This window comes from Cariama cristata, unplaced genomic scaffold (assembly GCF_000690535.1).
Source record: "Cariama cristata isolate BGI_N322 unplaced genomic scaffold, ASM69053v1 scaffold27051, whole genome shotgun sequence".
In the NCBI taxonomy this organism is placed as follows: Eukaryota; Metazoa; Chordata; class Aves; order Cariamiformes; family Cariamidae; genus Cariama; species Cariama cristata.
In genome coordinates, this window is record NW_009601379.1 from 790 (window position 1) to 16,115 (window position 15,326).

Genomic DNA, 15,326 nt, shown 5'->3' on the forward strand with positions numbered 1-15,326 from the left:
GTGACTGCCCCATCCCTGGAATTGTTCAAGGCCAGGCTGGATGGGGCTTTGGGCAACCTGATCTGGTAGAAGGTGTCCCTGCCCGTGGCAGGGGGTTTGGAACTACATGGTCTTTAAGGCCTCTTCCAACCAAATCATTCTATGGTTCTATGATCTAACTAGCTAGCCCTGAAAAAAATTGTCATTTATTAAATCACAGGATTTGTAACTGCAGCAGAGATTGCTAACCTTCATGGCTCACACCACATACAATTAGATGTCTATCACAATACCTTTAGTTTTTAATGCCTTTTGTTATTTTCAGGAAACTCTTCCTAAGGACTTCTTTCATACCACTTCAGTGAAATTGCATACAGTTTTTTTAGTTTATCAGTCTTCAGCTAGAATGGATACCATTTTACAAACCTATGTTCTGCTGGAAGTTAAGTTTCCCTTGGCCTATGATCAAGGATCTTGCAATGATCAGTTGCCTCATTACTACTGAAATAGAAACAAAGCTTCCTTGTATGCTACTAGACTTACTATGATGACTTACTAAAAAGCCCGTACTAGACAGCTGCTAGCTACAGCCAAGAAGCTAACAGCCCAATATTGTAGTTGAAATCACGTTCCATTAGAATATGAATACCTGAATAGGATTCCTTGGCTACCATGTTCCAGACGAAACTCATGCCACGGTAAATTTTTTGGAATATCCTTCTACGTCAAACTACTTGAAATAAGGCAGTATTATGTAGAAGCTTGTGGCACCAAATTCAGAAACTGGCTAAGTTAAAGGTTCTGTTTATGTGGTTGTCTTCACATTAGACCACCTCTAGCTAGAGAGCTTTGCTAGTTGGGTATTTCAGCAAATTCAGTTGATATTCACTCACAGTATCTGCATGCAGGTAAGTTAAATGTGTCCTGAGCACGGTAGAAGGACTAATGGATTGTTGCGTAGACGTGATTTTCACACCTGTGAAGGCTTAATGCATATGTTAAACAGTAGCATTAGGCAGATCAATTTACCTAGGACACCACTAGCGATGAAGTAACTTCATAGCATCAGCACTACTGAACCTAGAGAACCTCCACCTTGCCATCATCTGAGTATAGAAGACTAACCCACCGTGATCATGGAAATCACATTATGCATATTCGGCAACACTTATGATTCATGATCTGTTATGCAGCACTGCTAATCTTAGAATTCTCATCTGTGTTTCAAAGCAGTTGTATAAGTGAATTGAAATAATTTACATGCAATTGAATCAGATGCATAAGAAAGTAGGTATTCTGAGTGCTTGTGTCTATGTGGAGAATAGCATATTTGGATAGCTAGTTAACAACTTTACACAGATGTCTGAAGAACAAGGGAGAATGCCTAATAACAAGTCTGCAATTTTACTGAAAGCTTTTGAGTTTGTCAAACTCAGGTAAGTATCAGAGACATCACATATAGCTGCATATTATATATGATATTGCAAGCAATTTAGCAACTTTAGACAAGTTCTGAAGTGCCCTATTTGCAGTTTGCTGCCAAACTACAGGAACAGAAATTACTGTAAGACAGACAAAACTGCTTGAGAATCCAGTTCATCAGAAAAACATCAGCAACATGTTTGCTTTACTCAAAATAAACAGAGTCCTCTCTGGAATTGTGTTCTGAAAGGAAACAGATGATGAAGGAATGGGTCTCTGCTTTGATCATAAGCTCATGTAGTATCCATGTCATCTCAAAGCAGGCTGCCCAAATGACATGCCAAAATGTTTCAGAAGATTTTCCTTACTCAGCCATGTTAAATACAACCAGCAAGGTACAAAAATATTTAGACAAAGATGTGAAAGAGTGCAGTAAGAAGTTAGGTGTCACAGAGGAAAATGTGGAATGATCACGTAGGCCAGAGAATGGGCAATTTTAGTCCATTTCCACGAGTAGCCAAGGAGAGTTTCTGTCTAGTATTTATAACACACCATGTCCTCCTAGATAGTTATTCCACTAATGTCAATTCATAGAAGCAGCCTAGCTTGCTAAAACATATTAATGGGGAGACTGAGCTGTTTAATGACCAAGACTTTGGCTGACCGCACACATGCTCTCTTACTGATGTTTAGGGTATCAGTCGGTTTTTCCAGGCAGAGCTTTGTTAATGCAAAGAAGCATTTTAATCCGTATGTTGTCCTGTTGAATTCGAAAGCTTACCTCAAGGCCTGCTGATGGTGTTGTACTGGCATGCCTTGTTCGACATGGAACCCTTAAGCGAATACGCTTGCCACGAGCCTTCTTAGATTGAAGCAAGAGATATGTTGCTGACATTTGGTCATACTTCCACTGCGGGGGCGGAAAAAAAAAGTATTTTAAACTCCTTTTTGGAAACACTGTAAGTACAAAGCAAGCTCGGCCTTCTGAGAAATTCTGCAGGTTTTTCTACAAATGAGCATCCCTAATATTTAATCACCTACGTGTAATTTCAGACTTCAGTTGATTCATGTTATGTGTTTGAGGTCAAGAAACAGACTATGGTTATTGCTCTTGGCATGTTAGTTTGTAGTACGCTCTCTAGTGTGAAAACTAATGCTGGGGCCAGAATCTATCTACTGAAGTGAACGGCAAAGCTCTCAATTCAGTTTAGCCAATATTTCAACCAGAGTCTCAATTCTTTTGGTAGTCTGCCCCCATTCTTCCCCCACGAGCAGTACCAACTTTTTGCATGATTTTCAGCAGCTCTGTTTGTGTGAGGACCACGGGTACAATGCTTGACAGGTTTGCAGCATAGTACAGTTAGTTTGAATTAGTTATAAGGGATTAGAAGTCCTCCAGTAAAGGACTATGTAAATGCCACAAACCTATTTGGAAGGATTTTTACCTGTGTAGACAGATTATTCAGATTATTGCCTATAACTGAAGAATAAGTAGCATTAACTCCACAAATCCGTCTTAAGTATCACACACATTTTAAAAGTCTGTTTCTACTACAGTTACATGGAAAACCTAACTGTTTTTTCCAAAGTGAAGAACTGTGTCACCGCTACCATGTACAAAGAAGCAAAAAATTCAATTTCAAGGAAGAATTTTCAGATTCAGGTTAAGGCTGGAGTACGCACCATGCTTTATGTCTCTTCTGCAGCCTGCAACGTCATTGCTAACATTTGTACAATTCTTCTGGAAGTAGTCCGTTCAACTTTTGTCATTTGTATTCAAAAGTGAATAAACATACTCACTTTTTTAAAAAACTGAATAGTAACTCCAAAAAAATGTATTTTTTCCAGTCTGTCTGGGTGATGCTGTGATATTTTTCTCTTGCTCTGTTTTTTTTTTTAAACCTTATTTATTGAACTGTTCGAAAAGCAAAGAGTTAACCCATCAAGTAGCACCTGTTGTTCAACTATAGAATTCTGTAAGTCTGTTTTCACTTTAAGAGATTCAGAAGGATTTTACCATAGTGGAAAATAAGAGTAAAGTTTAGGAAACATCATGAGCACAATTAAAGGAGGGCAAGGAAAAAAAGCAAATTTGAACTTTCAGAACTGTAGTTATAAGCTACAGCTAGATTCTGGACTTCTGCAGGGCCTCGTTAAATCTCAAAAGTATTAAAAATCTCATACTTGAGAATAAGTCAGCATTAGCCTGATAATACAGTAAGTTTATTTATTGTATTACTGTGTTTAATTACTGTAAATTACTGTTACATACTTCTTACCTCTGATATTAATTCCAATATACTCTCTCTGCTCTGGTTATGAAACACAGAAAGCTCTGTTACGCAGTCTTCATCAAGATGTCCTAGCTGCAAGAACATAAACACAAAGCATGAGGCTTTCAAGTTGTCTCAATCCATATCTGACTGACACTGTCATGAAACCCAGTGGGCTGAGACAATAATCAACCATGATTTTAGACCTTTTATTTTAAATAGTTAGCATCGCAGCTAAATATTGTAGAGAACAGACTGAAAAAGTCATACAACTTCAATAACCTCACAGTCTGACCCCTCCTTGGTGAGAGGTTGTGAATTCAAATAAGAAAGCCTGACAGCAGATGAGATTTTTACTAGAATGGAAACTACACTTTCATCTCTCCATAAATATTCAAAGCTATCAGACATGCACACCTTTTCTAAAGCCCGTTAAACTTGATGCTGATAGCACAGTAAAGCTGTTCTTTATCTAGAGAAACACTGGCATCCAGTGGCCAATGGGAAGCACTGGCTGCAAACATGCAGGAACTTCTCAGTACTTGCTATTGACAGCTAGATTTTTTTTTTTCCTCCTCTCCATACTACCTTAGTCTCTCACACAAGTAAAACAAGTGATAGAGAGACAGAACGAATAGACCTGCAATGAGGTCAAGTGTGTATTGCAACTAGCAATTTTCAGTGAGGACTAGATACAAGATACACCATAATCATGTCTAACATGCTCTCCAGAACATTTGCATTTTGCACCTTAAACAGAGTATTGACCAAGCAGCCTGGAGAATCAACCAGTCATTCATATGTGGAAGTATTTCACATTTTCATGAGAACTCAGTTATTTTGCAAAGTAAGCATCAGCTGCAGAATGCAATGAAAACACATTTGAAATTCCTCCTCAAGAGAAATTGAGAGAAAGTAATAACGTTTCGACAGCAAGAAGAATCAGAAAGGACCCATGGCTATCTCATCGTTCATCTTCGGAGAAATGTCTTCACACCCCCATACTGTGAGGATGTTAGTATGCCACTAAAGGTTACATTAAATACTTTAGCATTCATCTGACAATTGTACTTACTGGGTATTTACTTTGCCACTGAACAGCATCAGAATAACCTTGCATGAGCCAAGGGTGACTTAACAGATGTTTAACCATAATCCGCTTCTTTGGGTCCACCTAGTGAGCAACAAAAACCAAGCCGATCCAAAGTCATTGAGAAGAACTGAAGAAACAATTTGTCTTCTACTCAGAATTTTAGGGTGGTTAGAAGCTCAAACAGAAACCGATACTCTTTCATAGCTTCACCGAAAGGAAAGTCAAATAGGCGAGCTGTGAAGAGTACTCACAATAAATGTTCCAGGAATATTTAGCATTGGCTAGATTGCTTAGATGTAGCCCAAATACATATTCAGTATGTTCAGCTTCATTTATAAAACAGCTTTTATTTACATAGCTCTATTAAGAACAACCAAATGCAGGCTGCTTGAAGACTTTGTTTAACCATTTAAACTTTGCTTAATTACTTCTATACCAAATAATTCTTCCCAAAAAATTTTCAGCAGAAGGCAATATTAAACTTATCTTTAAAAATTTGTAATAATTAAACTTGTTGTTTAAACAGTCAATATTTTTAAAGTATTTCATCAACGTAATGTTTTGATCCATGCAATAGCACTTTATAAATCTATTGAATAGAAACAATATCTTTACCTGCAGCATTTGGTTAAGCAGTAGCGTACTGCTAGGAGAGAGCCACTTTGGAGTAACATATTTTCCTCTCTGCAGAAAAGAAGAGGATTTAGAATGAACCTTGAATAGCTAGCTCAAAAGGAATTGCTAAGAAACTTGGATGATAGTGACTTCTGTATTCAGTCAAAAAGGAAGAACAGCAGGCACGTGCAAACTTATATTTAAGAATGACTTGAATAAATTTAATGGCAGTACTAAAACCCAGCTGTATCCGTTTGAATTAATCAGCTGCAATGTTCACCCTCTCAGCTTGTGACATTTTAGTCTCAGTTCACTTTTGCAGTTAATCTGCTCCTTATCTATTACATTGTTTCATCATATCAACTTGATACTAGAGTTTTAGAGGTGCAAACATGTTGGAGCTTGAATGACTGATACTAGCATTTTGAAATGTGAGCATTAATTGAAATCACTATTTTTCAGACACTAAGACCATCCTCAACTTTTATCTATTTCTTTTTTTAATAGGTTACACCTAATGCTAGAGTTTCAATCTCTACTCATACTACAGCCAGGAAAAAGTTTACAGATCTAACAGGTAAGTTTCTTTCAATCAAATTATTTACTGTTTTTTTTTTTATTTTTTTATTCTGAATTAGAAGAAAATTGAAAATGGCTTTCGGATTTGAGGTACAACAACAGTAGCTAAAAACCAAACTAAATTCACCATCAATGATCATTTACTTCTCAATGAAAATGGAGAAAAAATAAATAAAAATCAGCAAATAGCCATTGTGAAACAACATAGCTATCAATTTGTCATGGCAGTTTTCTTTCTACAAAGAAATGGCTCGATAACAAAACAGTTGGCATTATATGCAACTTACATTTCTAAGCAAAGTATGTATTGCTTTGACATCACAGGTTAAAGAATTTAAGTTACATCTTCAAAGACACTACTAATGAGTTAGTTATAAATGGTTTGTAGGCTGTTTCACAATGCAGCTTTACTCTGAAACTAAGCCAAGTCAAATATCACACGTAATCTGCGTTGCCACAGGACATGAGACAAGGAAAAACAAAATTAGTATCTTCCTGACTGAGGGCAATGCTGGAAGGTAAATAGCTTGCAATAGCTACCAGATGCATTTTGCATTCAACAAGTAAAGGCATTTATTCAACTATTCCCAAATGAGGAGACATGGAGCATTCCAGGGAAAGAAACCTTGCATGCTTGAATATCCTAAATAGATTCAAGCAGCAGATTATTACATTGAGTTGGAAAAACCGCTCTGAGCTGAGATTACAATAAATTTCAGGATCTATAAAGTGAAATTCAGTTCCACAATAGTCTGTAAGTGTCCTCATTTCAAGTAATTTTCAGTTCACAACCACATAAAATTAAACAAACTCAGAGTGGAAATCGCAAGCCTACATTTAACACCTGTGACACTATCGGTTTTTGACTGCACCCAGACTACATTTTAAAACTTAGTCATCTCAGTTCACCTAAACAAGTTTCACTGGCCACATTCTGTCAGTCCAAACAACTCAGCTCCTAGTTCCTGTGCACGTTAGACAACTCTTAACTACGCCGAAATCTTCTTTGGTGATCTTAAGATCTCCATTCCACAACTAAGCTCTCCGTTCATATTTCAACTATTGACAAGTTTAAGAGAATGAATACCATAAGCAGTTATATCATTTACCAGGTTCTCATCTTGGAGTAATGACCAGCATAAAGGAATTTCTGTCATCCTACAGAAGTGTTCTTATAAATGGACAAGTTCCCAATGTATACCAACCTTATGGGTACACAACACAGTTCACACCACAAGCAGAGAGAGGAAGGTAGCTCAAGTCTGGTTCATGACCTAGCTGATTCCCCTTCACAGCAAATTTACTGAAAAATTGCAAATGCTTGCTAACATTATCTAGACAACCCTCTTAGTCATACAGTTTAGTTTTAGGTAGTCCTGCGAGGAGCAGGGAGTTGGACTCGATGATCCTTATGGGTCTCTTCCAGATATTCTATGATTACGCAAGTAGGGAAGTCATATCATTTTAACGCTGACTCATCCGAATAGCAGCACCTTTACACAATCTCTTTGGACCAGTTAGCCATTGCTTCCTTTTTCCACCAGCACCTCAAACTGAGCTTCCTACAGATCTTCTGTCAAGGTAGTCAAGTCCACTCCAATTCCAGACCATAAACCCACGCTGTTTGATAAAACTAATCCTGCATTTTATAGAGCTCTGATTGTTATGGACCCCGAAAACACTCCCTGTGTAGACCAGCTGTCAGTTGTCTCCTACCAAAGTAGTCCTTGAACACTCTCGAAGCCTTTTTTGGGGTATTTTCAGACATAACAGAATCTGTGTGAGAGAACGAGAGAGAGGGGTAGAAGAAGCCAAAGCCCTTACCCAACACAGCTGCTCCTCACCCTACTCACCTACTGGAAGTTTTATCAACATAAATTTTATGGCAGCTTAGAAGTGGCTGGTAGAGGTGCGTGTATGGTGTGGAACAGCAGCTGTTTAGTTGCTCCAGGAGTTTATAGGAAAACAGAACCAATTACTGAATTATATTACTTACTATTGACACAACTTTTTCTGCTGACTACAGTGTCTTATATTTCCCCCTCATTTTGGGGGAGGAAAGCGTAACAGTGGATGCAGAGTCCTGCTTTTCCTAGACACAAGAATAGCTGATATTTAATAACACTATTTTTGGTAAATCAAATGACATATTTGCAATTCTATTTCATACAATACAGGGAGAAGCCAGGTAAAGGCTCAGATATAAAAAAAACAGTCCACCAGCAACAAAATACTTCTCCTGAAACTCAGTGTCCTATCATATTACAGGACCAAGCTACAGTACTGCAAAGGCTGATCAAAGATGGAGACAAATCCACAAAATATTGATAGGAAAAACAGCAAAGTGTAACAAAATTCAGCAGATATGCCTTTTTGCCCTAGGCATAGCTCAACAGGTTCTGCCATCAGAAGAGCAAAGGCCTCTCATAATGCTTAGCAATGTCTGTTCCGAGTGTATTCTAGCACAGTCAATACCTACCATTATCTTCCTGTAGACAGCCATGACATTGTCATCATCAAAGGGGAGAAAGCCACACAGCAGAGCATACAGCAGTACTCCCATGCTCCAAATATCTGCCTAAAAAATAAAAGTGAGTGGAAGTTCACGAATCTGATCTATCTAAAATGGCTTAGAGGCAGGTAATATTGTATGCGAGCTTTGCCAAAGGGAGACAACTCCTGAAAAGTAGGCTTTTTAATTCTGGACAGAACTCTTATATTCCAAGTGAAAGCACACAACCTAAATTCAATTTTCAATCCACTCAAGCTAGAGCACTAGTAAAACCAATATTCTCTCCTTAGGTCACCAAATTGCTGCATTACCTTCAATCTACAAGGATTTCACTGGCAAAAATGAAATCAAACTCATCACAAGGGATTTCATACAGTAATGTATTACTGATTACAACAGCTGTCAGCACAGTTACAATCAACTTTAGAGCCCTACGGCTTCTTTACATAGGCACGACATGGTCCACATGCCTCATGCCGCCTCATACTATAATTCTCACTTAAACCATAAAGAAAAAGGAAGCCTGAAAAGCACTGGACTTCATGGAAAACAAAACAAAAAAAGAAAGCAGGAGTTACAGGCCAAGGACTGTGACGCAAATATATGTAAAAGGAAAAAAGACCAAGTCCATCCAACAGCACAGCAATTTAGCAAGTCTGAGTGGATTGTAGTCACAGTATTTTGGATGGATTGATGAAGGCAAGTAGCAAGTCCTGATGTTCTAGACATGGAATCAAAGCTGGATAAACTCCACATTTTTTCTTCTCTCAAATTTTACTACACTGCACAGCACAAGAGAGGAAGTTTTCATGCACGAATTTTAAGCTAAACACAAGCCTGGTAAAGCATACGAGACACAGAGACTGCACAAAAATTTGCAACAAGAGTTGGATAATTAACAGAATAAGTTGCTGCTTGAAAGAATGTGCAGTGGAAGGAAGGAGTTTAAGTTACCGTTTCATAAGGCACTAAAATACGGAGCAACAAATGGAGATAGTGAAGGACTAGTCAGAGACAAACTAGATAGCTACATGATCCATGGCCAAGAGTGCTACGTGCTACCCCCGACTGTGACTGTTGAGGCTAGTAAAACAGCTTCCGAGAACTACCTTGGCAATGTTATCCAGCGATATTCAAGAGAGAAACCAAGTGAGCATAGCTGAAACTCACCATCTTTAAATATATGGGGGGGGGGGGGGGGGGAAACCCTAACCCAAAACTGTGCTACGTACCTCTGAGCCAATATATGCTTTTCCCTGAATCAGCTCTGGTGCTGCATAAGCTGGGCTTCCACAGCATGTGTTCAGATGGTAATCAAGGCCACCCTAGAATAACACAGAAAACTGATCACACAGAAGTATTGGCTTTCACACAGCTTAAGTCTCCTAGCAATGGCATATTGCTGGTCTCAGAGGCTTCATTTTCCTCCGCTGTGCATCTACATTCACCATATATTTTGCTTTGGTGCAATATATGGCTTCACTCAGCAAAAATTGTCTAAGACCACGAGTATCCTAGAAATGTTCAGATCCCAAGCTGCTCATTTATCTATTAACCTAGCAGTCTTTTCCGTACGTCCTCCTCTGATAAGAATACTTCCCTTTGCAACTGCAAAAAGAGAGATGGAACTTGGGAAGAAGTGATCCCAGAGCTACCGGGCATGAGCCTAGCCAGTTATTTATACCAATACTTAATGCAATAGTTTCATGAAAAACACTAAAAATACTTCCTTATTAAAACCATGTTATTACTTTGTCTAGGCTTTGATCTAAGCAGATCAGAATAAGATGACACTGTAGCACCAAGACGATGGTCTAACAGTCTTGATGGCCTGCATGATGTGCTAACTTGAGTCAAGTAAAAGAGTCAAGATCTGAGGATAAGTAACTGTCTTTATATCAGTAAGACCTTCTTCCCATTAAATTGTTTCCTAACAGCAACCACCTCGCATGGTAAGCTGACAGATAGACAGAGCTTAGAAACCAACTTTAAACTCAGGAAACAACTCAGTATAAGCATATGGAACCAGAGGATTTGTAAAGTAACTGGAATAAACTATTTGATTTGATCCACAATCTCTACATACAAACAAATCTTATAAAAAAAGACATACACCACTGAAACTTACTCAAGAAAAATGTGTATTAACATAGGCTTTATATTACAAGCCTTTATATATGATAGCAGGTGCTATATATACAAGATGATCTCTGCCTTAGATTACGCTAAAAGATGCGTAAGAGTTGAAAATTATCTAACAGTCTGGTCATAACATGCAGTTAACAGCTGTCTCACAGAGTTAAGGCCCTACCAAGTAATTACTGACTCTTACCTTTGGCTTTGCACAAAGTCCAAAGTCTATCAGCTTCAAATTATGTTCCTCATCAATCAGCAGATTTTCCTGGTAAAAGAGAAAGTGGTAATGATTGCTTCTATAACCTAAGTATCCAAAAGAACACATTTCCTTTCATCTTATTTCCTCTTGTCGTTAGCAGTTAGAATTTACCTAACGCTCTCCTCTGGAGATTTTGATCAGTTGCTAACAAATATAGTCCATATTCCAGATGGGGAACACTATTTCCTATTGGCTAAGAAGGGCCTGGAGGTCTGGGGGTGACACACACCAAGCTGAACGTGAGGCAGTAGTCTGCTCTGGCTGAAAAGGCAGCTGGCAATATCATGTACTGTATTAAAAGGAGCACAGCTAGTAGATGGGTGGAAGTTACTCTAGTCCTGTTCAGCGCGGCTAGTGCATCTACCTTCTGCCCCATTGCCCCAGCACAGGAAAGACATCAAACTGAAGTAAGCTCCGTGACAGCCACGAGTCAGCTCGTGGGGCTGGAGCGCTTGCCTAATGAGGAGAGGCTGAGGGAAAGATGTTCGTTCAGGCTATAAATGAGAAGGCTTCAGTGAAGACCTCATGGCAGCCTTTTAATACCTACAAGGAGGGCATGAAGGCAGAGCTAGTCTCTTCACAGCAGTGCACGGTCGGATAATGACAGACAACAGGCATCAAGGGATGTTCAGACTGGTGTCCTGGTTTAGCTAAAACAGGACTTTTTCTCCTTTCAGAAGATTTTCTTGCAGTTAAGTTTCTTCTAAGTAACTGCACTTTCTGAAAGTGCAGCTACATGTTTTTCAGACACTGTCTGTGTTTCAGACTTGATAATGCTCGATGTTTATAGTTGCTACTGAAGTATCAGTAGGATTGGTATGCAGAATGGTCCATGTTTATACGTATCCCTATGAGAACCAAGGCCACTGCTGGACCTCTCTTGTTAAGCGAGTAAAAAGTCATAAAATGGTCGCATCTGCAGAAGAGTACAGCCAGGATAGGTGACCAAAAACTGACTAACGAGGTATTCCATCTCATCCACATCATCCTCAGTATAAAGCTAAGGGATCACGAGGGTCCGTTACTCTTCCTTCAGGCTGGCATCCCTGTGGGATCCTGCTCGCTCTCCTGCCTCCCACCCTGATCCGTGCATTCCTGAATCCGGTTCCTGTCTGCTGCAGGGTCCGGTCTGGGACATCTGGGTGCCCACCCTGCCACAGCAGCGGTGCGAGCCCTTGCGGCCTGCAGTCCCCTGACCATCCTCGGGACACTCAGTATCGGTTTTGTATACTTTTCCTCTTATTTCCATTATTAGTAGTATCAGCATTAATACATTATACTGTTTTCCATTATTGTTGTATTATTAAAGTAGTTTTAATTTCCAGCCCTTAAGTCTCTCTCCCTTTTCTCCGTCCTTTCCCCTCCTGGGGGGAGGGAGGGGGTTAACAGAGAGCGTCTGCTGCCCATTTTAAGAGCCAGCCCAGCCTTAAATGGTGACAACTGGAAATAAGGAAAAGCTTTTCTCCTCATAAGGACAGCGAAGAGCTGAACAGGTTGCCCAGAGAGATCGCACTGCCTCGTCCTCAAGAGAGGCCGAAGATGTGACTGGATAAAGCCCCAAGAAGCTTGGTGTGACACCGCTTTGAGCAGGAGGTTCAAACAGAAGCCCCTAAAAGCCACGTCCTACTCAAGTTATCACAGGATCCTATGAATCTGTCAGCTCTCCAGCTACAAGCCAGCTCCTTTCAAAATGTACATACAATGCTTCGTTTGGGGAGAAGTTCTTCAGAGACAAAGATTTCACGAGCTGTCTAGGAAAATGCTTGCGCGTTAAGAATTTGCTTTTCTCAGTGATGTCAGCATCTCTAAAACCAGAAATTTCTAAGCCTTTAAGAAGAAATAGACTCAAGTGTTCCATTCCCTAAACCTATGCTTAAACTCTGCAATGACAGCAAAGCCACAGGATGGGTCCAGTAGAGTGCATCTCCCCCTACACCCTCGGTCTACCCATTGCTTGTTTAAACTATCAGTGTCGTTTTTTCCTTTGGGTGTGAAAACAGAACGGTTTGCACAACAGAGTAGCACCGTAAAAACTCTCTCCGGGTAGAAGCTGGAATAAAGGGAACAACAAAAATGCCTAAGCAACATTCAAAGTCAAATCCATGTCTCTGCTCCATTCCCAGCTGGAGCTTGCTGTTCTGCTTCTCTTTCAGAGGAAGCTTCTTCCTCAGATACAGCCACAGCAAGCTCAGGTGAGGAATGTAGCAGCAAGGAGAAATAATGCTGTTTCAGAAGATGTTAGATAAAAAGCTCTAAGCACAAGAGAATGGAGAAGACATAATTTAATCTGGCTCCTAATGGAGAAATAAAAGTGGGTGTTCATTATTATTTATGCAAATCCAACTGCTATTCTTCGACTACTATTCAGGCTTACTGGTTTGAGATCCCTGTGGGCATATCCCTGACTGTGAACATAAGCAACTGCTGAAACAATCTGCCGGAAAAATACACGAGCTTCCTCTTCTGAAAGGCGGTCCTTAGAAACGATGTAATCAAACAGCTCTCCTCCAGGACAGTACTGCATAAAGACAGGAAAAAGAGAATACATTTAGAAGACAGTAATGCAATCTAAAGAACAATGAGAGCACTGGACAGCAACTAGAGGACACTATTCCACTCCCTCTGCTTTATCACAGGAGCAACTAAGTGCCCCCAAGTGTGCCCGAGGTCAGCATCATAACAGACCAAACAAGCTGAGAAGTCTGACTCTTCCCTGACATGTTGCAATGGATACATCACACTAACATCACAGGTGATACAAATTGTCCAGGAGGTAACAAGGACACAGGAGTTCCAGGGTCCCACATACCCTACTAATGCTACTTTAAAATAACTGAGGCGCAAGGCAGGAATTAAAGTCATTTCACTTATTGTAAACAGCTAAGAGCAGCTTTTACAAGAAGATAGAACATATTACTAGCTTCGTTTTTAAACTAAAGCATCTTGAACACACTTATCATTGAGGTAGCTTTTTAAGAATTGTTTCATTTGAGCTCTGTGGTCATCTACCACTACAGCTAAAACCAGGAACCTTCACTATGGCAGCAACACCATTTCTTACCTCTAAGACCATGAATATTTTCTTGGATGTCTCTATGACATGGTACAACTTGCAAATGTGCTGGTGACTTAAGTTCTTCATGGCATCAATTTCTGTTTTTACACGAGGCAAGTCATCCTAAGAGATCACAACAGCGAGCTATGAAATTGCCAACTACTTTGACAGCCTGCACATCACAGTAAGCATCAGACTACTGTGTAACACAAAATCTCACAGCATGTATATGACAGCGTGCAATTCATCTGCTCAAATTCAATCCAGCAACGGCTCTGCCATTACTCCCCTACAGCTCTGGCACATTGATAAGCAAAACCCAGAGGGGCAGAGGTAAAACTGCTAGCATCCTGTTTGAATTACTGTAGTAATCTTTAATTTTCTCAATTCTACAGCCAGAGAATGTTGTCCCCTCCACAAAAGGCACAAGATTTGTGGTCTTCTGTTAAAATTATTTCAAGTTTATAGCATCTGTCAACAGCTAACAGGACAAGCAGGCAGCATTTCGACATGTCGCACCCCTGCATTCTTGAGAACTCCAAAAGAACAGTAGAAGATGCTAGCAACTTTTAAGTATCTTTCGGCTTACCCCTAGAGCAAGTTTGTCCATGATTTTTATTGCAACTTTTTCACCAGTGAGGAGGTGTCGCGCAAGTTTTACCTTTGCAAACGCCCCTAGAATTCAAAAAAGAGATGTTTAAAGCTCAGCATGATTACATGCTTTCTTGCCTCTAATCTCACAGTCACATTGGAGTATGTAGCACGCACAGTGTACAGCATCTTCATTAGATGAAGAAGTGATCACGGTTATCAACTTCCAATTACATTTTCAAAGTTCTGACCCCCAAAATACGCACTTGAAACATGGCCTATAGACTCTGCAGTAACAGTTAATCTGCACTCGTAAATACTAAAGCGGTTAGGCAGACCATACACATCTGCGTACATTCGCAGATTAAGCCTACCTGTTCCAATCGTTTCATGTAATTCATAGTACTTGAGAATTTCCTCGTAGTGACTCAGTCCTCCAGCCATTCTGGGAGGAGGAGGGGTCTTGCGATTACTCTCAGCACCTGCACGGAGAAAGCGCAGCCAGCGTTCGTGCTTTCAGAAACAGGTGGCACCTCCGCCGCAGCTCCAGGGAGGGGCCGGGAGGCGACCTGCTTTCGTTCCCGAGTGCTGCACACCCGGCGGTAACTCCACTAGGCGAGCAAGCCCGAGGCAGGCCGGGGGCACAAGCCGCCACCGCGTTTCGGCGGCCGGAGCCCCCCCGCCCCTTTGCACAGACGGCAACAACGCCCTCACCGCAGTTTCCTCCACAGGGCAACGACTGAGACCCGAGAGGACTCCGCAGCGGCCTCCTCCTCCCAGGCGCAGCCCCGGGAAGAGGCGGCTCGGAGCTC

General features: G+C 40.5%; 1 protein-coding gene across 1 annotated transcript; it reads right to left on the bottom strand.

Annotated features, from left to right (window-relative positions):
- Window positions 1-2,182: 2,182 nt before the first annotated feature.
- Window positions 2,183-14,915, bottom strand: LOC104169506 (maternal embryonic leucine zipper kinase-like; the record flags this gene model as incomplete). The annotated part of the gene is made up of 10 exons (XM_009710435.1): window positions 14,889-14,915; window positions 13,930-14,046; window positions 13,243-13,386; window positions 10,806-10,874; window positions 9,706-9,798; window positions 8,441-8,539; window positions 5,383-5,451; window positions 4,750-4,848; window positions 3,681-3,767; window positions 2,183-2,311 (listed from the first exon to the last, which is right to left on the bottom strand). Coding segments are annotated over exons 1-10 (933 nt in total), but the record flags the coding sequence as incomplete, so codon positions are not given.
- Window positions 14,916-15,326: the final 411 nt, after the last annotated feature.